General features: G+C 39.3%; 1 protein-coding gene across 5 annotated transcripts in view; it reads left to right on the top strand.

Annotated features, from left to right (window-relative positions):
* Positions 1-26507, top strand: part of LOC143041468 (ral GTPase-activating protein subunit beta) — a 73546-nt gene that overhangs the window by 24161 nt on the left and 22878 nt on the right. For 2 of the 5 annotated variants that reach the window (XM_076213366.1, XM_076213371.1), the window contains 13 exons: positions 4806-4914; positions 5297-5421; positions 5607-5690; positions 6805-6981; positions 7150-7236; positions 9421-9552; positions 9980-10148; positions 11074-11227; positions 12778-13005; positions 13663-13798; positions 17507-17611; positions 20130-20255; positions 21205-21258. In XM_076213366.1, the coding sequence (XP_076069481.1) occupies positions 4806-4914; positions 5297-5421; positions 5607-5690; positions 6805-6981; positions 7150-7236; positions 9421-9552; positions 9980-10148; positions 11074-11227; positions 12778-13005; positions 13663-13798; positions 17507-17611; positions 20130-20255; positions 21205-21258 (1686 nt within the window). The remainder of the gene's footprint in view (positions 1-4805; positions 4915-5296; positions 5422-5606; positions 5691-6804; positions 6982-7149; positions 7237-9420; positions 9553-9979; positions 10149-11073; positions 11228-12777; positions 13006-13662; positions 13799-17506; positions 17612-20129; positions 20256-21204; positions 21259-26507) is intronic. The other 3 variants (XM_076213368.1, XM_076213367.1, XM_076213370.1) reach the window with 3 other exon arrangements.

The raw sequence follows: 26507 nt of genomic DNA, 5'->3' as shown, positions 1-26507 counted from the left end.
TAAAGTTAGTAGTCATTTTACAACCAGGTTACTTTTGACCAACCAGTTGTAAGTCAACATGGGCATATGTCAGTCTTTGTGATATGAATGATTAAAAATGTTTGGATTAACACATATCTCAGACTTCAAATGTATTTGCATCAGATCTTTGATATAACACCTGCCCAAGACTAGCATGTATGATTTATGTAAAAAAAATAATATAAACAAATACTGTTAAAATGTATAAAATGCATACATAGAAATTTCAATATAGGGAAAAGACTGTTGAATATACTGTAGGTGAACCAAGAGTGGTACTATTATCTCCCTGAAGGTGTGGAAACATTCCTCCCTCTGCGTGTACTTTCTACACAAATACATAGACGTAGGTGCTTGGGGTGATGGAGGTAGTAAACAATGATAACAGGAAGGCAAGTGTCATATATTATTTTAGAAATTGAATAGTGCTTTTATCATTTATCTGTAGCAGTTTTGTATTGAGAATAAATATAATAGAAAAAATAGATCTCCGAAAAGCAAAAAGGAAGAGAAAAAAGGGAACGTATACTGGGGTACATTTAAAAATTTTTTTTTTGAAAAAATCATGATCTCTAATAGCTTACTAGGATGATAGTCATTGGGGTCATCATGTAGGTTCACACAAAATATTTGAAGGATTTTTTTTTTTGTTTTTTTTTTAAGTAGTTTTAAGTAGCAAGAGCTTTAGTTAGTTAGTTTTTTTTTTTTTACAAGAGCTTTAGTTAGCAAGGAAAAGAATTCTGCCAACTCCTATGTTGGCTGGTCTATCAGCAGAAGTTACTTTCTTCCTCTGTACACATTTTAAGAAGTAGAGGTGAAAATAATTGAGTGGAAGTGAACAAGAAGTGTTATGTAAGAGATGATTGTGTGATTAGGCACATGTGTTATTGTACAGCACCAAAACAGAATAGATTCAAGCACTTTTATGAAATAGTCCCATTCTGAGAGATTTCCAACCTCTTGGTATTTTGCCCAAAATGTAACAAAGGGCACCTAAATTGTCAGCCATCTTGCTGCTGCGACATCAACATATTTTATTCCTCCCATAAGGCGAGGTACCATACTCATGGGTGAGATGGTAATAATGGTGAAAATAAGTCTGTTATGAGCAACAACTCCTGTAAGTGTGGTGCACTTATGGTAAACTGTTTTTGGTTTCTAAGCCTTTAAAATGGCTTCTACAATGCTTCCTTCTGCAATGAAGAAACAATCTCATAAAGTGATTTCAATTTTAAGAAAGCTTGAAATCAAATAAATATGATCAGTGAGACACAACAGAAAAATCAACTCCAGCATCACACAACACAAATGCAAATACATCATACAACCTCACACCAATACCCCAGAATGTGTCCAAACAGAAAAATGCACCCAGATCACAAAGTAGACACTCCAAGACAGACCCCTGAACACAGTATTATACCATACTCCCCAAGATATTACTCCCCCAAAGGCAATAATCCATTGGTATGACTACGTTCAGGTCAACACCCAGCACTAAAGAAGTACCAACACAGAATCAGCTTGGCTGTAGATTAAAATGGCTCAAGACGCACTCACCACATAGAATACATTGAAAACCTCATCCTATACTGAACTCCCCCCCCCTACAATATCTGTCCCACATAAGAATCCCTCCCAAAATAAATAAGAACTGCATTAGCATTCAAGACCTCACCCTGCTCTAAAACTGCTCTGGCCAGAGAATCAAACTTCCTTAGAAACAACCATCACACAGAGGACACTGAATATTTCATGCTATACATTGTCCTCAGATGACAACACAATATTTTTTCCTTGAGTGACATATAGGCCTGTCTGGAGGCCATCACTGGTTACTTGGGAGCCATGAGTCTCCTGCAAGAGATCAGACAACAGATGGGTTGATTGATTTTTCTCTCATGTTTTCTTTGAAGACATGCTCAACTTCATCACAATGTGCAGCTAAGGTATTCATGGTGTTTGCAAAGGAAAGCTTGCAGCTCTGTGTGTTTGTGACTTCATGTTTGTAGCATGTCTTGTGTTGGGGTGTTTTTTGGCTTAGGGTTCAGGTGTGTGCAGACAGCAGGTCCATTGCTGTGTATTGTTTTTTTTTTTTAGTCTATATAATTAACAGTGATACAGTGTACTGGACTGGAGTTATGGTCATGGGGTCTCATCTCTATCTCTCCTTTTATCAAACTTTGCTCTAAATTAGTTTATATTGTCAGCCTGGATTGTTTCATCTAATTCATTCTACTTCTGATTTTCTTTTTATTTCACTCTTCACTCTTTCCACATCTGAGACTCCATTATTCCCCCAACCCTGCAATGATATTAGGTAAGCCCCTTTTGTTGCCAGTCTCTTTGCTTCCACCCACAAGAAGAATGTGTATATGCATTCATAGTGGACCTAAGGGTGGTAATTATTGAGGTGGAAAGATGTGTGTGCATATGTGAAAGATCTTGTACATTTATGACATATAAGGGCCTAGGTTTATTTTCATGTTGCTAGCATGCAAGTACTGGTGAGGTGCTTTCTCTAGCAGAGAAAACTAGTAATAGTAAGACAGATAAATAAACTAAAATAATATAGGATGGAAACAAATTATAGTGTTCCTGTTTTATAGACCAAATACTGGTTCCTTGGGGTTGCAATTTCAGATGAATTGATGTGGATAGTGGATTGGTGACTGAATCTTCTAGGGTGTTGGGGGACATGAATCCTTCTTCTGTCCACCATGTCATTGCTGTCACTTGAAAGTGTACCTCATAGACACCAACATAATACAAGAGTATCAGGAATAAAAAGAAGAATTAGGAGAAAAAAAAATTGAAAAGGGGATTATTGATAATCAGTCAGTCTGTTGCCCTTTATCTTTTGCAGGAGACCCATAGCCTCCTGCAATGGGCTCTGGGCAGCCCCAAAGTCACTCAGGGAAGAAGTGTTGTTGTTTAGGGAGTTTTAGTGTGGGGGATCATAGAATGAGATGCTGTCTTCTGTGCAGTGGTTGTATCTGTGGCCAATCCTATCTAGTTGGCACTGTTCTGATGTCCTGAATGCAAGTGCACCAGTATAGTACCCACTTCACGTGAGAGGGATCCTTTTGCTATATCAATGTCTGGGAATGTTGAAGTATTAAGATTGGTGGTCTGTCTTAAACAGCCCATTCAACAATTATTGATAAATATAAAAATGAACCTAAACAGTTGTATAAATTTGTAAAGGGTAGATTGTGACACATCAACCCCAGCTACACATATGAGATAGCTACCATAAAGAGAAATGATTAAATTAAAAAAAATTTAATCTAACAAAACAAGAAAAAGAACAACAATTAAATATAAATTTCACAAACCTAATAAACAACAGAAATAAAACTGGGAAAACTAACCAACAAAGTAGATGTAAAAACTTATAATTACAAAATGTGAAGAACTATAAAAACCATGAAAAAGTCAAAATTAAATCTACCCCCCCCCCCCCCCATGAAGCAGTTGGTGCAACACAGGGGAAAGTGGCATCACTAAAACGGCAATGCAACACATCAACAAGCATTTCTCCAAAAGAAGTATCAAGCCGACAACACCAGAATTTTTTTTAATTATTGGCTGGTCAATGTGTACATAGATGGAGTAGTACGGGAGGTAAAGGCAAGGGAAATGGGCAGAAGACTGGAGATGGTTAAAGAAAATGGAGAAAAGTGGGGGTGAGCCAGTTGTTGTTTGTTGACAACACTGCCCTTGTGGCAGGGTCAGAGGAGGGACTAAAGGAGTTAATGACGGATTTTGGGAAGGTATGCGATAGAAGAAAGTTGAAGGTAAATGTAAGGTGATGAGATGTAGAAGGGGAGAGGATAGCAGGGAGCTGGAAGTAAGTCTTAAAGGAGAGAGGCTGGAGGAAGTGGATAGTTTGAGATATTTTGGGTCGTATGTGGCAAGAGAGAGAGAGAGGAGGTAAAGTGTAGACTTGAGATGATCAAATAAATGCCTTGGAGGATTAAAAAGTGTCACGAAAAATAGGCATTTGGGAATGGATGTAAAGAGGAGATTACATGAAGAGTGATTGTGCTGACAGCAGTGTAAGGGTTAGAGACTTGGAATTTAAGAGAGGAAGAATTTAAAGTGTTTGAGATGAAATGTCTGAGAAGTACAGTAGGGGTTACAAGGTTGGATAGAGTGAGCAATGAGGAGGTGAGGAGGAGAATAGGGATGGAAGAGGAAATGGCAGATAGGGCTCATAAGAGAATATTGGGATGGTTTAGACACATGGAAAGAATAAATGAAGAAAGATTAGTGAAAGAGGTGTAGAAGGTAGAGGTGGAGGGAGTGAACTTGAGGGGATGACTGACGATGAGATGGATGGATGGGGCGAGAGAGGCGTTGAGCAAGAGGGGAGTGCCTGTTGAGCAAGGAAGGGAGGAGGTAGGAGATAGGGGTGAGTGGAGAATGGCTGTGTATAGATGATACTGTGATGCAAGGAAGGGAGGGGGCAGAGGATGGAGAGGGGTTAGGGAGTGGTCCCTCCTGTATATTGCAACTCGGTAAATACACCTGCAAACACACTGCATATACACACCTGCAGACACAAATGTACTTAATATATTGGAGAATGTAGGAGATGTTTACATGTGGAAATGGTAAACTTTTTATTCATATGTGTCTTATGTCTTGAAACATAAGTGTGCATAGTTTCCTTTGAGTAGATAATATAATCATATAACCCTTTGTTGATAGTCATTTGTAGATATATTGTGAAGTTCATAGCAAACAGAAATTAATTAATCATTGCCATCCAAACATAGATGATGCTGGTGAGCAGTTGTGTGAGCGTGTTTTGAGTGTTCTGTTTGAAACCTGGCTCTTGGCTTGTGATCGCTGCTTCCCACCTCCACCTTTATGGAATGCCTTAAGGTAAGAGTGAGCATCAGATTATTTATGATGCAGTAGATATTTTAAATTTACTTTCATTGTAATTTGCCTAGATTATTTTATTTGATAATACATACATACTACTTTCATGATAATTTCCCTATATTATTTTATTTTATAATAATTTTCTTTATTTTGGAGTAAACTTTGATGTATATCATTGTTATTGATTGATTCAATCAAAAACCATGATTTTGAATTTACTTTCTCTATAATTTCTCAAGATTATTTTATGTAACTAATATTTTCTTTAGTTTGAAGTAAACTTTGGTGTATGTCATTGTTGTTACTGAGGTTATATATTTAGGATCAAGTATCATTGATACCATTTAATGACAAGATGAATGTGTTTGGATTCTTACAGAAAAAGCTGTCAGTGCTGGCGACATCGGGCAGGACTCATCGACCAATGGAACCGCATTAATTATGCCCTCACTCTCAAACTTACTGCGTTTATGTATGGACCAAATTTCCCCAAAATATCAATATGTAAGAGATAGCAACATCATTTATCTTCACATTTAAGTTTTTACAAAGTTTTGTCATTCACAATCTTTATTACTATACATTTGGACAGTCTAAAAGAAAAAGCTTGAATTGGTGCATTATTCATTGTAATATATATCTCTTAGAAGGAAACAATAATAGAAACTGAACAGGTAATTTTCTTACAGCTGAAGATGACTTGAATATTATTCCAAATTCAATGAGCAGGGATTGTATTGCTCAGGTTTGGTATCGACTGCTACACATAATAGGTGAGTTTCTCTTCCTGTCTCTCCCTTTTCCTTTTCCCCTTCCCTCTTCCTCTTCATCTTCCTCTTCCTCTTCCTCTTCCCATCCTCTCCCCTTTCCTATTACCTTCCAATCAACCCCCCCCACTCTTTCTCCATCCTCCATCTATTCCCTCTCCTCCCCTCCTTCTCCCCACCTTTTTCCCTCCCCTTCTTTCACCTGCTCCCTCACCTTCTCTTCCCTTCCCTCTTCCTTTCTCTTTTACCTTCTCTCCCCCTGTTCTCTCTCCTCTTCTCTCTCACCATCTCTCTCCCATCTCACCTTCTCTCACCTCTCCCCGTCTCTCCTTGTATAAGACATTGACTGCATTACTTTAATGGTATAGCTAATGTAAGAAGGAATACTCTCTCTCTCTCTCTCTCTCTCTCTCTCTCTCTCTCTCTCTCTCTCTCTCTCTCTCTCTCTCTCTCTCTCTCTCTCTCTCTCTCTCTCTCTCTCTCTCTCTCTCTCCCTTTGTCTCCCTCCCCTTTCTCTGCCTCCCCTTTCTCTCTCTCTCTCTCTCTCACTTTCTCTTTCTCTCCCTTTCTCTTTCTCTTTCTCTCCCTTCCCTTTCTCTTTCTCTCCCTTCCCTTTCTCTTTCTCTCCCTTCCCTTTCTCTTTCTCCCACTTTCTTTCTCCCACTTTCTCCCACTTTCTTTCTCCCCCTCTCCCTCTCCCCCTCTCCCTCTCCCCCCCCCCTCTCTCTCTCTCTCTCTCTCTCTCTCTCTCTCTCTCTCTCTCTCTCTCTCTCTCTCTCTCTCTCTCTCTCTCTCTCTCTCTCTCTCTCTCTCTCTCTCTCTCTCTCTCTCTCTCTCTCTCTCTCTCTCTCCCCCCCTCTCCCTCTCCCTCTCCCTCTCCCTCTCTCTCTCTCCTTATGTGTTTGATTGTTTATTTATTTATTTTTAACTCATTAAGATAAGCCTGGGATAGGAGATTACATGCAACTGATTGTGGTTCCTCCATTGTTTCACTCTGAATCAAAGGCCTTTATCAATAGGCAGTGGTCCATTTTCATTTGAGAGTGAACAGCCTGGTTTCTTTTGAAGTTCAAGATCAATAAACACCATCTGAATTAGAAAATATTTTCTTGTTCTAAAGGTAACCCCGTGGAGCTGAGTCGTCATACAGTCATAAGTAAGACTCCGGCTTTTCTCAAATATGCAATCACATCTGACCTGGTGATAGAACCATGCCAGCATCCGTGTCTGCAAGCTTTGCCCACCATTTTTCTCTCAGCAATGAAAGGTGTATCAGGACTTGTAGATGCATTTCTAGGTAAATTATACACTGTTGCACTCGTTGCTGCGTTTTACTTAAATTGCAATATTGATTGGGTTTAAGTGTTTTATGTGTAGTTTTATTCTGTATAATAGATCTTTGCATTTTGAAGTTAAATTATTCACAAATAGCCTAACAATTTTATTGATCCATGTGGTGTCAAAGGTGGTCCGACTGGCATTGTTGGTGGTGTTGCTGTACGGCATCCTTCTTCCTCATCCTCTTCATCGCTTGCATCAGATTCCAAAGCAGGTATGGATAATCTTTAACTTGAAAGGTACTAATCATGCAGTGTTTTAAGATAGATTGTTTTGTGTGGTTTTAGCTAGTTAGTGTCACCATTCTTTTTTCTATTCCTTTCTGAGAATGGTAGTGAATTAGCGATACACATCATCTGCTTGGAGTTAGAGTAAGAGTACAAATAGAATTTATATGATCTGTTGCTTAGTTGCTTAGTTGCTTAGTTGCTTAGTTGCTTAGTTGTATATGGATGATGTTGTGACGACATGAGGAGGAATAGGCGGGGGGGGTGTGGGGTGGGGTAGTATGTGTGAGTAAATTTTGACGCAGCCCGAAGGGATTTCTCCCCGTCCTCTCCTTATATGCAAAGGGGGACGGAGAGGGGGGGTCGCCGATTAAATGAAGCGGCCTTGCTGTGGATGTACTGTGTCTTGCGACACTGCTTCTGACCCAGGGCGGTGGGCAGGGTTCAGGGATGACCCGTCATCCAGGAGGTGCTCAGATGAGAGGAAGGGTGGGAGGGGTGTGGAGTGTATTTAGGGATGAAATGGGTGGGAGTGTTTTTATGCCTTTCCTTTTGTGGCTACCTCCCTTGGAAGGGGGAAAAAGCCTTGGTATATGTATGTATGTATGTATGTTGCTTAGTTGCTAAGAGGAGACTGTATGAAGGAGTGATTGTGCCAACAGCACTGTATGGGGCAGAAACATGGAACATAAGAGAAGAAGAGAGAAGGAGTTTGAATGTGTTTGATATGAGGTGTCTGAGAAGTATGATGGGGGTTACTAGGCTAGATAGAGTGAGAAATGAGGAGGTGAGGAGGAGAACAGGGGTGGAAAAGGAGCTGGGATGATGAAAGAATATTAGGATGGTTTGGACACATGGAAAGAAAGAGTGAAGAAAGACTAGTAAAAGAGGTATGGAAGGCAGATGTGGAGGAGTGAACATGAGGGGACGTCCTAGGATGAGGTGGATGGATGGGGTGAAGGGGGCTTTGGGGAAGAGGGGAATGTCTGTTGAGGAAGGACGGGAGAGGACAGAAGACAGGGGTGAATGGAGAATGGTTGTATATGGATGATGTTGTGATTGCATGAGGTGGAATGGGTGGGGGGGATGGGGGGGTGAGGTAGTATGTGTGAGCAAAATTTGACGCAGCCCGAAGGGATTTCTCCCCGTCTTCTCCTTTTATGCAATGGGGGGACGGAGAGGGGGGGTCGCCGATTTAATGAAGCGGCCTTGCTGTGGATGTGCTGTGTCTTGCGACACTGCTTCTGACCCAGGGCAGTGGACAAGGTGCAGGGATGACCCGTCATCCAGGAGGTGCTAAGATAAGAGGGAGGGTGGAGGGGTGTAGAGTGTATTCAGGGATGGAATGGGTGGAAATGATTTTATGCCTTTTCCTTTTTGGCTACCTCCCTTGTAAGGGAGAAAAAGCCTTGGTATATGTATGTATGTATGTTGCTTAGTTTCTGGATATGACAGAATTGGTACTGGTAATATTGAGGGAAGAGACTTCAAACCTCAGTTATCATAGTAATAAGTACAAGAAAAGCAGTGCTGGGGCTTTTAAACTTTCTGCTTTTACCTACTCATTAACTATCTCTCCATGCTTGTTTTTATGGCTCAGTAGGCACCAAATTCTGTCTGATCAGTCAGTCATTCACTATGCAGGGAGACTGTTCTATCCTACCTGTGTCTTGCAGGACCACTGTTTACAGGTCCCTATCATAGGTCCTAGTCCCTAACAAGAAAAAAGTGAGGCAGTTATTAATTGACCATGTCCTTGCTTTTGTATTTACTCAAAGTTGATGCATGTATTCTTTAACCCTTTGGAGAGTAGATATTTCTCCAAACTAAATAAGGTCATCTGGCATTATTCAAAATGAAATTCTTAAGTGTAACGACACTTCTCAAGAAGTTAGTTGAGATGGACACTAACCCTATGGGGAATGGAGATTGTTTCTAAATGAAACTGTCTGACATTAGCAAGAATATAATTCTTAAGTGTGATGACATACCTTAACTTGATAAAATGTATACATTGTTATGCTTCCCTTCATGTATTTATTTCTATTTGGATGTCTGATCAATATTTCCTTGGTTTATTAGGTGAACTGTAAATATGCATTTCCTGGCATTGTAATTGTGCTTTTATATATTTATTCATAAGCACTAATGTATTTATGTTCTTGTTTTAGAAAATGAAGTTGATATTGGCCTGGCAAGTGCACGGGCAAAGTGCAACAGTGTATTACATCTCTTTGGACCATGGCTTTTTGAAGCAGCCCTTATTAACTGTAGTATTCAGATCAGTCAATCTGGTCAACATAGTAAGTAATATATTCCATCTTCAAGAAATTAGATTTAACATTTAGTTTTATAGCTTTGGGGAAGAATGGTTCTGCACTATTTTGATGTACTAACTACATCACAAAGCAGATAGCAGTGTAAAGAAAGGAAAGAAAAAGTTAAGCAGAGCAAAATGTCATGACTTGGAATCGTGAACTACAGTAATCTTTTGTTTTGACTCTAAGGGAGAAAGATACGCAATTAGGAAGATGGAGTCTTTGAGCAATAAACATGCTCAAGATGAAGTGGTGGTCAATTTCAAGTCAATATGTATCAAGGAAAAATTACTGACCACCTTTACTAATATATATATATTTTTTCCTCTACTAAATGTCATACCTATTTTTTAATTACGCCATGTAGCATTATGTGTATGTCATATATTATTGTATTAATATTTTCATCCAGAGAACGAAAGTGGAGGCAACAGACGCCCAGTGTCTGTCTACACAAACTCAGAAGGACGTAAATCTAGTGACTCTTCCACCCCTCAAGACTCTCACCCTGATCGTCCAGCACATCTGTCTCCTCAACAATTTGAGGCAGGACGTGCTGAAGCCCTTGGGGCACTTTGTAGGTAGGTATACTATGGCTGATAATTATATCTTCTTAGTAATATTGATAATTGTTACCTTGTCTTTCTCTAAGTGGATAAACATGTAACGCCGTAATGGCTGGCAATGATCCTCAGGTCCTTCCACAGTTTTTTTGTAAGAAACCTAAGACTATTTCTGTTTCACTGGCTGAAAGCTGTAGGAAGAGGGAGGCAGAACATAAGAATTGGGGAGACTGCAATAGATCATAAGGCCTGCACTAGACAGTTCCATGTAGTCGCCAGTTGTCAGCTTTCCATATGTGAAAATGTTTAAAAAATGCAGTTAAAATTGATAGAGATACCTTGGGCCCAGTCTGGACACTGAGTGTCAGCCCTTTAGAGCTTATGCAGTCAATACACTATATGGTAATTGATTCAGTTTAACATCACGAAACTCTCCCCTATCTTGAGGATTTTGTAGCATGGAATTTAATGAACTAATGAACCATAACTTTGGTTCAACTTGCAACTGACAGGGTTTGAACTGCTATCACCTTGACTTCCATCACAGTAGCAATGCCCTAACCTGCTTGGCTAGCAAGTATCCAGGCGGGTGGGAGAGGGGGGTTAGAGGGTGGGCAGCCCTGTTTGGCAGTTAATGATGCCTGATTATTTAACTGCTCAGAGTGAATTAACTTTTGCAATAAACTAGTATAGTTTTCTCACAAAGCAAGGTGGTTAGTTATTTTTAGATTCACCAGTTTTCACACACACAGAGAGCTGACAACCAGCAACTACTTAGAGATATATGGGTGGGCTTATGATTAATCATTACTGACCACGGTAGGGTTGCAGGTTCCTAGTTGCTTAAACATAGATTAACAATTAACATAGTGCTTCAATTTGTTTTTATGTTGCTATCATGATGTTGATTATGATACTGACTTTTTTTTCTTCTGTGCATTAGAATATTTTGTGCCAAAAAGACTGGAGAGGAAATTCTTCCTGTGTACCTGGCAAGATTCTACATAGCTGTGACCCAAGGATTAGCTCTTGTCTATGACCCTTCTCATCCAGAACAAGAAGACACTGGTAGGCGAAGATTTTACCAGTCAGCCAGGGTAAGTTCAGAAATTAAGTTGGATGTTAATGGGAATGTTGTATTAGAGAAGCTAAGAAAGAATGTATGACTTAAAGGAAGGAACATTTGATTTCAGGTTCAGAGAGAAAAAGAATATGTATAAATAAAGTGTATTCCACATACTTATTCAGAGGAGGTGACGTGATTGCTGTCTTAAGAACTAGGTATGTCTGTAGCCCTCTGAAGAGATCCACAGACATTGGTCATAATATAAGGATCACCTTCAACAGTGTTTCTTTTCTCCAAATGTGGCACTTATAGCTAGTGAGTTGGGGTGGATTAATGAGTAAGGGAAACCAGTAAATGTCTATGGGAGAATGAGAAATGTCATCATGAGAAATAGCTATTTGGAGATGAACACAAAGAGAATTATGTAGGAAGGGGTGATTGTGCCCATGACACTGAATGGGATAGAAACTTTGAATTTAACCACTTCAGTATGAGTCAAATTTGCGTGTGCAGCATCAGCTGCCATATGTATGATGCAACACACTGCTCACATTATAGAATATAAAGTCACTGCTGTATTACTTGTTTTCTTTTACTCTGAATAATAATAAACATAGAATCTGGGGGTAACTTGTGTACAGCTGCAAAAAATATATATATGTATTTAATCAAGATGCCGATGCTGGCATCCTCATGACGCCCACGTAGACATCGTTGTACCAAAATGGTTAAAGGAGGCAGAAAGGAGGAGCCTAAAGGTGTTTGAGATGAAGTGTTTAAGAAGTATGATGGGGGTTAGGAGGATGGATAGAGTGAGAAATGACAGGGTGAAGCAGAGTGGTGGTGAAAAGAGAGGTATCAGATAGGGTTGATCAATGAATACTTTGATGCTTTGGGCATATAGGAATAGTGAGTACAAAAAGAATAGCTGAAAGAATGTGGAAGGTAGAGGTGGATGAAGTGTACTTGAGGGGAAGACCAAGAGTAAGAATGAAGGAGACCATAAGGCCTACACTTAGATTGCTTGATGGATGGGGTAAAGGGAAATGTCCATTGAGGAGAGAATGGAGAGGGTAAAAAAATAGGTATGGGTGGACAGTAGTTATGAATGATTTAGTGTGGTCATAGAGAATTTCTTCTTCTCTACTCTGTAAATATTTGAGTTGTTGAGGACCCTGCTGTGAAGGTGCTTAGGCTCTCTGCATTGCATCTGACTTGAGCAATTGACTGGGGATAGAGATGACCCTTCATCCACAAGGAGCTAAGCTAGGCTGTTGGTTAGTTGTGGGATGAATGAAGAGTGGGTATGTGATTGAACTAAGCTGTCCTTGTACAAATGGGAAAGGGCCTCATGTATATATTGAACATCCATGGCAACATCATACAACTAAGATGTTAGTGACTAGGTATGTTATCATTTTAGTTGTTTTAAGAAACGATTAGATAACTTATGGATGGGGATGACAGGTGGTGATGGATACGGAGCTGCCTAGTGTAGGCCTTATGGTCTCTTACAGTCTCCTTCATTCATATGTTCTTATGTTCCCATGTATTTCATATGAAATCTTGATTTGTCCTCAGATGGGTGTATGCAGTGAAACAGCAGCAAGCATTCTTATCAATGGTATGGATCTCTTTCGTTTGGACCTGGAAGGAGTGGTCATTCTTGTACCGTCAATCTTAGCTGTGCTTGAGGCCATCTTGCCAGACCAGGAAGTTGCCTTACCACCCAATACTTCTACCACGACACTTAGGAGAGCTGGGATTCATGTGCTGCTCTCACTTTTGCCTCTGCCCCTTCATTTCCAGGTATGAATATGACATTTTTTTTGTTAAAGTAGTTATTTTAAAAATATGTAAGTTCTTTTATTACCTATAATGTATCTATTTAACAGAGCCATTATAGCTTAGTTTATCTAGTATTTATATTTCAGAAGAATAAAACTTCCTGTGGTATGATTGAAAGTGTGTTGGTCTCGCACTCAGTTAATTGTGTTACTTGCTGTTTGGAAGAAGAAGGGCGGGATCAGTGACAGTTTATCTGTTTCATTTCTGTGAAAAAGTAGGATAGTTAAAGATGATAGAGATCTTAGACCTTCCTCCTCCTCTTCTTTTTCCTCCTCTTCTTTTTCCTCCTCCTCTTCTTTTTCCTCCTCCTCCTCCTCATTCTCCTTCTTTGTATACTGTTCCTCCTCCTCCAGTTCCTCCTTTGTATCCTCTTCCTCCTCCACCACTTCCTCCTCCTCCTCCTTCTCCTCTTCCTCCTCCTCCTCCTTCTCCTCTTCCTCCTCCTCCTTCTTTTCCTCCAACTCCTCCTTTTCCTTTTGTTTCTCCTTCACCCTCTGCGTGTCATTCTCCTTTCTCTCCTCTTCCTCCCCCCTGTTCCTTACTTCTGACAGTTTATTGTTTCAGAAAACAGTGAAATGTACTGATTTATTCTTTAATTTAATTTAATTTTTTTTCCAGGGTCTGCCAGTGAAGGAGGTTGGAGCCGGAATGTCAGAAAGAATTACTTTCTTACAGCTTCGTCCTCAGTTGGTTAACTTACTATCCAATGCACTCCAAGTTGAAACAGATCCAACTAACACACAAATGCTGTTAGGTTAGTTAAAAAACATTGCAGGTGTAAATATTGGAAGTGTGCAGGTAATGCCTGTGGTATAGTGAGTCCTCCTTATACGGTATTTCTTTATCCAGTAAATTCACAGTTACAGTATTTGGTAATTACTACCCTTGATTCTATTTACGGTAAGAAAATTTTGAAGAGGAAAGAGCAGGGAGAAGGTACATCTGCCATATCCTATTATTACATGTTATAATGGGTTCGGTATACGGTAATTTCAATTTGCAGTAAGGTTTTCAGGAACGCATATATACTGTATAACGAGGACTTATTGCATAAACCTTTGTTTCTGACCCAGGGCAATGGGTGTGATGGAAGGATGACCTATCATCCAGATGGAGCCAAGATGAGAGGGAGGGAGGGAGGGATGGTGAATTGGAGTGGTATGGGTGGGAGTGGAATTATGCCTTTTGACTTCGGCTACCTCCAGGATGTGTTTGGAACTTTGCTGGTTGTCACATATTCATACATACATATACCAAGGGTTTTTCCCCCTTACAAGGGAGGTAGCCAAAAAGGAAAAGGCATAAAATCATTCCCACCCATTCCATCCCTGAATACATTCCACACCCCTCCACCCTCCCTCTTATCTGAGCACCTCCTGGATGACGGGTCATCCCTGCACCTTGTCCACTGCCCTGGGTCAGAAGCAGTGTCGCAAGACACAGCACATCCACAGCAAGGCTACTTCATTGAATTTTCAAGTTATAGTATATCATTGTATGATTGATGAAAGTCAAAATGTAACTTATGTAGATAATGTGAATATATACCTATGTGGCCGATCAGAATTATCTTGATATAACCCAATACTATTAACCATATATATATATATATATATATATATATATATATATATGTATATGTATATATATATATATATATATATATATATATATATATATATATATATATATATATATATATATATATATATATATATATATATATATATATATATAATATCTTTAATTTTCCCCCTTACAAAAATTCTTGTGGATGCCCCTGGGCTAAGGTGTTTTAGATGGATGCTCGAGATCTTATCTTGGCCTTCATCATGGGAGTTTTTCTTTTTCTTTATTGCCCTTGACACATCTTTATTGGAGAAGAGTGTTGGGGGTAATCTGTGTCTACTATGAATTTTTGTACCTCTTATTATTTTTCAATTTTCTGGAGTTGTGGATTTGAAACTTGTTTTAGATAAATGATTGATGGTGAAACTGTATTGATGTTTTGGATGGAAACTGATTATGTTGAAGGTTTATTAATTTTTTTCTCTTTCTGCTGTGCATTCATGCTTTGTGTAGTTACGAATGTTCTCTTGTACCTTCTAGTTCTATGTTTGGCTACCTCCTTTATAAGAAGGAAGAAGCCCTTGGTATATAGATAGATATAGATTTCTCCTTGTTCCATTGTTATCTTTATTGAGAAGTGATCCTACAGGAAGTTATGCATAATTTTTCATGTTATTTGTGTTATTTTTTTGCACTGATAAATTTGATACTGGTTAGGGAGTATATGTGAATGATATCTTGATGCAGCCCAAAAGGATTTTTCCCCATCTTCTCTTTTTCTGCATGAGGGGACAGAGAAGGGGGGTCACTTATTAAGTGAAATAGGCTTGCTGTGGATGTACTGTGTCTTGCTGTATTGTTTCTGACCCAGGGTAGTAGGTGGGATACAGGGATGACCCATCATCCATGAGGAGCTAAGATAAGAGGGAGCAAGGGGTGGTGGAGGGGAGTGGAATGGGTGGGAGTAAGTTTGTGCCTTTGACTTGGCTATCTACCTTATAAGGGGAAAACCTCTTGGTATGAAGATAGAATAGGTCTTAAGGGAAGTTATGCATAATTTCTCATGTTATGTGTTTTGGTAGCTCGCAGGCCAAGTGAGTTAGGGCATCATCACTTGCAATAAAGGTTGAAGGAATGGCGGCTTGAACCCTGCCACCGGCAATGTCGAACCAAGGGCATGGTTCATTAAATTCCATGCTTCAATGTCCTTTGTAAAAGAGCACTGTCCGAGCCTGCAGATAGAGGGGAGTTTGTAATATTAAACCATATCATATAATTTGGATTAAAGAGTGTAATGAGGAATAGACATTTGGGAATGGATGCTAAGAGGAGACTATATGAAGGAGTGATTGTGCCAACAGCACTGTATGGGGCAGAAACATGGAACATAAGAGAGGAAGAGAGAAGGAGTTTGAATGTCTTTGAGATGAGGTGTCTGAGAAGTATGATGGGGCTGGATAGAGTGAGAAATGAGGAGGTGAGGAGGAGAACAGGGGTGGAAAGGGAGTTGGGAGATAGGGTTGATGAAAGAGTATTAGGATAGTTTGGACACATGGAAAGAATGAGTGAAGAAAGACTAGTAAAAGAGGTATGGAAGGCAGATGTGGAGGGAGTGAACATGAGGGGACGTCCTAGGATGAGGTGGATGGATGGGGTGAAGGGGGCTTTGGGGAAGAGGGGAATGTCTGTTGAGGAAGGATGGGGGAGGACAGAAGACAGGGGTGAATGGAGAATGGTTGTATATGGATGATGTTGTGATGCATGAGGTGGAATGGGCAGGGATGCATGAGGTAGTATGTGTGAGCAAATTTTGACGCAGCCCGAAGGGATTTCTCCCCATCTTCTCCTTTTGTGCATGGGGGGATGGAGAGGGGGGGTCGCCGATTTACTGAAGCGGCCTTGCTGTGGATGTGCTGTGTCTTGCGACACTGCTTCTGACCCAGGGCAGTGGACAAGGTGCAGGGATGAACCGTCATCCAGGAGGTGCTAAGATAAGAGGGAGGGTGGAGGGGTGTGGAGTGTATTCAGGGATGGAATGGGTGGGAGTGATTTTATGCCTTTTCCTTTTTGGCTACCTCCCTTGTAAGGGAGAAAAAGCCTTGGTATATGTATGTATGTATATAATTTGTATTGGGAAGGAGGCTGAGCACATTTTTATGTCAAGGGAGGTTGCTTGTTGGTTATATTAAGGAGGTTGTCTGGTAGAGTGGGTGTTAGAATTTTATGTTTACATACATACGTGCATATACCAAAGGCTTTTTCCCCCTACACGGGGTGTAGCCAAAAAGAAAAAGGCATAGAAACCACTCCCACAAATTCCATTTCCCATACACTCCATTCCCCTCCACCTTCCTCCCTCCCTCCCATCTTGGCACCTCCTGGATGACGGGTCATTCCTGCATCCTGTCCACTGCCCCGGGTCAGAAGCAGTGCCGCAAGACACAGCACATCCACAGCAAGGCCGCTTCATAAATTCGGCGACCCCTCCTCCCTCCCCTCATGCACAAAAGGAGAAGACGGGGAGAAATCCCTTTGGGCTGCGTCAATTTTTTTTTCTCATACATACTTCCTCACCCCCCATCCCCCACCCACTCCCCCTCATGCATCACAGCATCATCTATACACAACCCCTCTCCATTCACCCCTATCTTCTGTCCTCTCCCGTCCTTTCTCCACAGACATTGTTCTGTTATTTTCTTTTCTTTTTGATCTGCTCAACTAAGTAGAGAATGAACAAAAAATCAGAGAGCATGGATGAGAACAAAGTATATCTAATATTTGCTTTTACAGATAATTTAATTTTTTTTTTCTGTGTGCTAAGTTTGTATATGACACTACAATTTTAAAATATTTGTATAATGTTGCTTACTACATTGGTTACTTACTCCTACAGGAGGATTACTTTATTGTGTGCAGGATGCATCACTGTATGAAGCAATGGATTCCATTTCGCAACACAACTTTGCCTCAGATCGTGAACAAAACCTCATGTCTTCAGGTATGTTTATGAATATATACAGTACTCATTTGGCACTCTTAAGACCAAATTACGAATGTTACCAACTTGCTTTGTTGTTTTTAATGCCCTGAATATTGACAGGGTATGTCATTGTCTTGTAGAATGATAAACTTTTGCTTGTCTAAGTTCATGTTTTGTATGCTTTATGTGATGATTGCTTGTCCTAAGGAATGGCATATAAAATTTTTAAATTTGAATTAAGCGACCTTCTAGCCTTGTTAATAAAGTTCCCTATAATAGTAGTATTTTTGGTTGGCTCATAGTTTTATGACATTTGATAGAATTCAATCCTTGCTAAACTTTCATTTAATTCAGTTTACTCCCCTAGACTTGTGATAATTTCAGGCATTAAATATAATTTATATCTGACTTGGATAGTTATTTAGAGGGATACTAAACTAAATGCACAGTTAGTGTTCAGTTGGTTGAATATCATATGAAGCTATGTTTGCGGAATGATAGAGTCATTATAACAGTCAATCAATTTGTTAGCCCAGGTCTCTATTGCAGGATAACAGCCACTGGTTGGGTCCACAGGTCACCCGGGGGAGAAATACTGTGTTGTTGTCAAGGGATTGTTCGTGCCGGTTATTGTATGATGATTTGTTCAATGTCTTGTGAATGGTGTCTACATGTGAGGTAGTTTGATTCAATGGTGAGGCCTATTTTGCATTGATACTCCCTTAGTGCTGGATGATGTCCAGAATGCAAGTATACAAAGTGTGGCTTTTGCTTCTTTTGAGAGAGAGTTTTTCCATGGAGCTGATGTCAGGGGGAGGAGGGTTTGAAATATTGAGTTTGGTGGTCTGTCTTTAAGAGTTTGTTTAGTGATCTGAGTGTGAATGTGTTTTTGTGTGGATGCATTGTAGGGTTCTGGTGGTAGGTTCTTGTAGATATTTAAGTAGTGAGCTGCTGGGGTGCTTTTGTTATATTCAGCGGGTAGTTCTCTTGTTGTAGGTTGTATTTTTCTTCCAGTTCAATGGTAATCTTTGTTGGAAAGTGGTGTGAGAAGTGGTCTTTCATGGTTTCCCATGTTGTTTGTTGGTAGGGAGAGTGAACACATTGTGGACATTGCTAGTTGGTTATATTATAGGGTTTGTCTAGTGGGAGTGTTGCTGAAGCTTATTATGGTTAGATTATGGAGTTGCTCTAGTATTTTGTGATATCTTTCATCTGTTCTTTGTGTGTCAATTCATATTGAGTGGTGTGTATTCAGAGAACCTGCTAATATGTAATGTGTTAATGTGTTCAGTGGTTGGAGCTGTGGGATTCAGCCTCAGCTAGGGGTGGGGGTGGATGTAATGGGTGGAATATAAATATTTGTAATGTTATAAGTTGTTTTATTTGTTTGGATAGATATTATCTCTGTTGTGGTGTCTTTGTGGTTGTTTAGTTTCTTTTGTTATTTTTTTGGAAAAGGATAAGTTGTTGTGTATTAGTGTTGTGAGTTCACTTTTGTATTGTGTTGTCTTCCCATATTATTGTGTTATTAGTGAAACTGGGTAGTGTATTTTGTAGTGTCAGTTTTGTTTCTTGGATTAAAGCTTTGTGAGTGTTGAGTTCATGTAGGGATTGAAACAGCTCTGTTTGTTAGTGAATCTGTTTCTGTTTATTTGTAGCGTGTTTTTGGGTATATGTGTTGTGTGACATTTACAGCTCCAGTTCTTTGTGTATTGGTTTGTGTTGGAGAGCTTAGTGCATGTGAGGTGGAACCAGAAGTGGCAGCTGTTGCATTTAATGAATGTGTGATTGTAGCTTATTGGTTTTGTACATGTAGATCATGTGTATGGGACTGGGTTTATTTTAATTTTTTTTTTTGCTAGTAGGAGGTGTGGTAGGGTAGGCACTTGAGGACTGATCTCCATATGTGAAAAAAACAACACAAGTAAAGGAAGGAGAGATAGCTGGAGAGAAGTACAAGGGTGGATATAGTGAGTTTCTGGAATGTTTAGGTAAGAGATGGAACAGAGGAACCAAGAGAGAAAAAATGGGTGTAGATGCCAAGGGGTCGGGGAAATGAGATAAAGAACAAACAGGAGAGGACAGTTTTATTAGATAGTGGTAGATAAGAAATTGAGGGAGTGGTTTCTAAAAAAAAAAAAAAAAACAGCAGGGTATCACAATAATTATTTAATGTATTTGCCATTGACTTGATTTTACATACAAGGGAGGTAGCTAAAATCAAAGATATAAATCCACTCCCACCCATTTCATCCCCACATACTCCATTTCCATTTACCATCCCTCCCTCCCTCTTTACTTGGCTCCTCCTGAATGACTTGATTTTACTTTATTAATTAGGATGTGTTCCCTTAACATGCCAACTGATGCAAATAAAGGTTTACTATCCCTTAAACTTTAAGTTCCCTACCCTGAAATTATCTTTTCCTTTGCTACGAAGCATTACTTCTGCTTTTATCTTTTACAAATGAATCTATTGCTACTGCTGTAGATTTTATATTGTGGCAAGGTAGTATAATGTGTGTGGAACCTCTAGGTGCCTCTGATACAGTCAGTTCTCATGGTGGAGACTTCCCAAGCCTGACAGATGATCCAGCTAACCTCACATCGGAGGGAACTCCGCTGTCAACGTCCATATCCTCTACGATCACCATCAGCAATGGTAATGTTTCTCAGGGGCCTTGACATTCACAGGTTGCAGACTCGTGTCATTTCAGGAAGAGGTGGGAGACATGAAATTAAAATGGTGGAAGGAAAGCCTTGTGAAAGTCTGTTCATCTTTAGATATTTTTTTTCTCTTTTTTGTCATAGTGAAATAGATACTTTATTCAGTTTGTTTTCAATTCCATTCATATATGTAAGCTATTTTGCATGTAGTGCAGTAAGCATTGCTCTAAAGAATTTTCTTTTACATTTCTTTTGAATATTGATACATTTAGTAGCACATGTTTCATAATAGATATTTTTGATCATCAAGGAGCTTTTTTTTCAGTACAGGTCCATGTTTATCACTTTGCAATTTGAGTAAAGATGCATGCATTTTTTAACCCAAACCTACAATTATGAATAATTCAAAATGGGTAATTACATTTTTGTTTTCAGTAGTACTTCAAAATCTATTATTTATTCTTGTTCACCAAGATATGAATTTCAGAAAGCTATACTAGGTTTTAGCACTTGGCTAATTTTTGTAATACTATACTTAATTTCTAGTGACTGTATCGTCTATTTTTGTTGATGTAGAAACACAAAATGGTAAAGGAACCAGATTGTTGTAAATATACATCAGTGACATCTATTTCTTTTCACCAAAACAATTTCTTTTTGTAGTAATAATATTCCTGTTGAAAATTTCACTGCTTTTTTTATGGACTTTCTCAGTCTTTAATATCCAACGCATGATAGTTAAAAAAGAAACTGATAAAGAAATATATACCTAAGAAAGGAAAGGACACAAGTGATTCTCCCATTCTCCCGATAGCAGAAACAATGCAGATGTGTGCATTTGTTTGCTCTCAATAAATCTGTAACCAAGTGTTACATTTCCCTCCAAATTTTGAGTCACTGCAGTCAACAAATATAAAGATTTTTATAAATGAATTTTATTACAGCTGGAGGGATGTCAGGGTCAGAGAGTGAAGGTCACACAAGCCTGGAGGATTCTGGTAAAACGATGTTGTTTGCCCATCCTTTTGTAGCTGTGCTATGCATAGTACCTCTCTGCTCATCCACTAACCAAGGAACCTGATAGAAATATGTTATTATTTAGGACATAACCATTCAGCTTTTATGTAACATAGCTACTAACCAGTCCTAATTTAAGATGAGCAACCTTTCCATTTATATAGAAATTAACATGTTCAGTGCAATACTACCGTTTAAGTTTTTCTATCGGCCTTTCAACCCATACAGTTGTAAACCTAATAGTTCTGTGGAGATTAACCAGACCTTATATTATATAAGGAGGGTAGTTGAGAGGGTATTGATGGATTATGTAGTGCAGCCAAGAAAGAGGTTTTAATAGTTCCAGATGTAAATGAGTTTGCATGAGAGTGCAGTGGATTGACTGATCATTATCTGGTGGGACGTAAATTGAAAGGGGAAGAAAAAAGGGGAGAAGGGAGGTTGTGAGCAAGTTTAATGAAGAGAAAGAATACCAGGAAATGCTGAGAGAGGTATGGGATGTAGTGAAAGGTAAAGGAGAAACAGGAATAGAGGAATAATGTGGATGTTTCAAGAAGGAATTGCTTAAGTTCACAAAGAGTGTGGGACAAGGAGGATGGGAAGAAACAGAAGAAGCAGTCTATGGTGGGTTGAAGAGGTGAGGGTAGTGGTGGCAGAGATACGAACATATGAGGAATGGCTGTAAAAAAGGAAATGAGGAACCATATGAGAGGTGTAGAGTAATGATAATGATAACTGTTCCCTTGGGTTTCTGTCTATATACCAAGGGCTTTTTCCCCGTACAAAGGAGGTAGCCAAGTCCAAAGGCAAGTACCCTTGAGTTTCACTAAATGGAAAACCTTCAACCCCACAGTGGCTGGCAACAGTCCCTGAGCCCGGCAGTTGTTCAAGTGTGAAAAGGAAAAAAAAAAAGTTAAAGTTGGTAGGGAGAGATTTTGGGCCAAGTTTAGAGATCAAGTGACAGCCCCTCAGGTCTGCACCTCCAGATAGAGGTGATGGGGTTGAAGATGGAGTTTCAAAATGGTCAGCTCCTGTGTTCATCTTGCAGAACCATTAAGAGTTAGAGTAAAAAAGTTGTAAGGAAAACACAAAGTGGGGGAGACCAAGAGGAGAATAGATGTGAGGTGGGGTAAGAATTTGATGGAGAATTTTTGAATTAATATAAAGATATCAGATTATTATCTAGTAGAAGAGAAATGGGGTAGGATTTGACAGAATTTTGAAAATATTAATAAGCTGTTTCGGAAGGAAGTGAAGAATGAGGTGAGTCAGATAGAAAGGAAAAGGTAAAAGGTAGAGATTGACAGGTGGTAATAGAAGTGAGGGCTGTGAGGCGAATATGTTAGAGTATTTCACAGAATTGTTCAATGTGGAGGTAGTTAGGGAAGGTTAATTGTGGTTGTGGGTGGAGATAGAAAAATAACAGATGGGAATAGAAAATGACAGGGCTCAGGAAAAAATAAAATACAGACAGCATTGGAAGTGACGAAAGCAGATAAGGCACTTGGGATGGATTAGTGTCGTGCAGTGTCTGACAAAGAGTTATAATGGATTGGCTAGTGAGGTTGTTTAATATGTGCCTAAGGGAGGAGAAAGGTCTGGGGGAGTGCTTGTATAGTTCTACTGTACAAAAGAAAGAAGACAAATATGAATGTAGTAGTTTCACAGGGTTTAGTTTGTTGGGTATAATTGGAAAGGTGTTGATTTTGAAGATTAGTAGAACAACAGAGTGAGTAATTGGGGAGGAGTAATGTGTCTAGGAAAGTTAGAGGGTATATATATATAAAATTTCTAATAAGGCAGATATTTGAATTTTTTGGGAAAAGGTACATACATACACCAATATATGTATGTACCTTTTGCCAAATTCAAATATTTGCCTTACTAGAATTTTTTTTATATGTATTCCCTCTAACTTTCCTAAACCCACAATGTTAGGATGTTTTCTTGGCTTTTATATATCTAGAGAAAGGTTATGACAGGGTCAACAGGAAGACACTGTGGGAGGTATTGTAAATGTATTGGATAAGGGGAAAATTAAGGGTTGTCAAGAGCTTTTACATGAGCAGTCAAGCTCGGAAATGGTAAGAGTGCATGGTTTGATGTGAAGGTGGATTTGCACTAGGGTTGTGTTACATCACCATAGGTGTTCAGTGTACACATTGGGGTGATACAGAAGGTAAATGTAAGGGTAATGGTCAGGGAATTAGAGATAATAGAGGGAAGTGGGAGGTGAGCCATTTGTTGTTTGCTGAGGGAGTTAATGACAGAGTTTGGGAAAGTATGTGGTAGGATGAAGTTGTAAATGTGGGTGAAAGTGAGGTGTTAAGATGCACAAGGGGTGAGTGTGGCAGTGAATTGAGATAAATCTTAAAGGAGAGAGGCTAGAGGAGGTGGATAGTTTTAAGTAGTTAGGGTCGCATGGAACGAGCAATGGAGTAGTGTTTTTGGAGGTAAAGTGTAGAGTGAAGGAAGCAAGTGAACATCATGGAGGGAATGAAAAGTGTCATGAGAAATAGGAATCTGGGGATTAATGCTAAGAAAAGTTTATACTGAAGCTTGATTGTGTCTATGACACTGTATAGGGCAGCGACTTGGAATGTCAGAAAGGCAGAAAGGAGAAATTTAAATGTGTTTGAGATGAAGTGTTTCAGAAGTATGGTGGGGCTTATGTGGACGGATAGAATCAGAAATGAAGAGGTGAGGAGAGGTGGAAAGGGAGCTGGCAGATAGGGTTTGATGAAGGAATACAGGGGTAGTTTGGGCACATGGGAAGAACGAGTGAAGAAAGACTAACCAAAAGAACGTGGAAGGCAGAGGTAGATGGAGTGAACCCCATTTACCTTCAAAAAGTCTCCCTCTTCTCTTCAGTTTTCTCACTATACCAGGACCATATCTCCCATCCCAATTTCACCTTCGCTCGTATTACTCTCGGAGACATTTCCCTCTACTCCACCATGCTTCTCTCCGACACTTCATCATTTCTTATCCATTTATTCTTAAGTTTGTCTTGTATACTAACCTTTAAGACCTCTTAATTAACTTGTTTGCCGTGATTTGCGACTTAACTATGATTTTTAACAGACTTGCTCTATATCTGATGTACTGACATAACCCAACCTCATCTTCACTTTAATCTTGCACATTTGAGTCATCACTCAGAATTATAGATGTGATTTCTTTAAAACTTGCCATTCATATTTTTTCTCTCTATCCATAAATCAACCATGCTTCTAATGCCAAAGGATACAATTTTTCTCCACAAAAATTATCTTAAAAATCACCATGTATCAAAAAACATTGGGTTATGGTACATTAGGTTGGCCTAAATAAGAGCTCAGATGAATCTGGGCTAACATAATGAATATGGCTGTTGTCTTGCTCGGGTGTTTGTTTCTCTTTGGTTAAGTTTTGTTGTTGTGTGGTTCAACTCTGCAAATGATAGCTAAACAACTGCTATATGGAAGGCAGTATGAACTACCTTTTCAAGTCTCATGTCGGGTCAATTCTTTGCATGCTATCTATATATGAAAAGGATTTTTCCCCCTGATAAAGGAGGTAGTCTTGATATTATTATATTGGATGTAGTTCATTTAGATATGGGAAGTAGTTGTTTGCATGCAAACATTAGTTTTGCATCTGCCTTTTCTGATACCTAAAGTTTATTGTAGTAAAAAATAGTAATGTTTATACAATAAGATCTAAAGTACAAAGTATTGAAAATGCCAAACAAAAAGGAAATTGATCACTTGGATAACATTTTTAGCCCCATCTACAGAGACTTTAAAAAAAGTGGAGAAAATAGGAGGAGGAATTGAGAAATAGAGAACATCTGACATACAGGAAAATAGCCTGAGTTAGAGGATGAGTTAAATACATACATACATACATATACCAAGGCTTTTTCCCCCTTACATGGGTAAATAGTCACCAGGTATTGTAGTGATCACTAAAATGATGGTTTTGCAAGCAAGAAATATAGCTGGAATGATGGCATACATAAACCTGGTGCAGTTGTTTTATAAAGCACCAAGGTCTTTTTGCAGGAACAAAAACAAGGATAGCACAAAGACTGTTTAATCAGTATGATGACTAATAACAGAAAGAAGCATAACTTATGTACCCACTAACATGAAGTCAAAGAGGGCCACTCCACTAATGCATTTCTTACAAACATCACACAAGTGCTGAAGGGATTTAACAAGAAAGCTCCATCAGAAAGAATGGTTAGGGTAACAGTATGCATAAACAAGATGTTTGACAAAGTTTACACACACACACACACACCTCGGCAGTACAGTGGTAGTGCTCACAACTGCTAACCCAGTGGTCTGAGTTCAAATCCTGCCCAGGTCTGAAATAATTTCAGTATCGCTGCGCTGCAAGCCATTACTCCAAATCTTGTGGGTGGGGAGTTGGGTGTGTGTGTGTGTGTGTGTGAGGTCACCATTACCCATAGATCGGTTATACGTAAGCTCTGAGCTCTCATCCAGGAGGGTAGTAGCTGTCAATCATGAGTCCAACATGTGGTCCAAGACCATGGTGAATTACACTCCGACAGTGTTGCTCCTTTCATGTATACTGCTGTTAGGTAAAAATGCACAAATGCTATTTCTTGAACAACATAAAAAGAAAAAGAAAAATCTATTTTCCTTCCCAGACTTTTTCTCAAAGTTTGATTGATTGATTGATTTAGTTTAACATCATATACTCTCCCCTGCCCCTGTATCAAGAGGCAAGTACCCGTTACAGAGGACTTTATAGCATGGACTTTAAAGAAATATGCCCTTGATTCAATTTTGCTGGACCAAGGGCATGGTTTCCCAAAGTTGGAACCAATAATTCCATGCTTCAACACTAACCCTAAATAACATAGCTTCCACCCTGTACACTAGATAGGTAATTATCCATTTGAGGATTTTAAGAAGACTAAAATTCGAAGTGTCGATCATTGCGTCAACCTCGTTTGACCTTTCCAGTGTGCATCAGTAAGTGTGTGTATTTACCTAGTTCTATTTTACGGGAAGAGAGCTATGCTCGTAGTGACCTGTCTTTGTATCTTTCGGCATCAAGTTTGTTCTTAAATGCTTGTGTAGTTTTTGCACTTGGTGTTTCCTCATCTAATGTATTTACTTAATTGTATTTACCTAATTGTGGTATACAGGAAAGGAGCAATGTTTGTTGATTCCTGTCTCCAATTCTCTAATTTTCTAACATACCTCGACTCAAA

Source organism: Oratosquilla oratoria, chromosome 31, assembly GCF_046742065.1.
Source record: "Oratosquilla oratoria isolate Oo_2021 chromosome 31, ASM4674206v1, whole genome shotgun sequence".
NCBI lineage: Eukaryota > Metazoa > Arthropoda > Malacostraca > Stomatopoda > Squillidae > Oratosquilla > Oratosquilla oratoria.
Note: the sequence above shows the minus strand (reverse complement) of the source record. Positions and strands in the feature narration are given on the sequence as shown.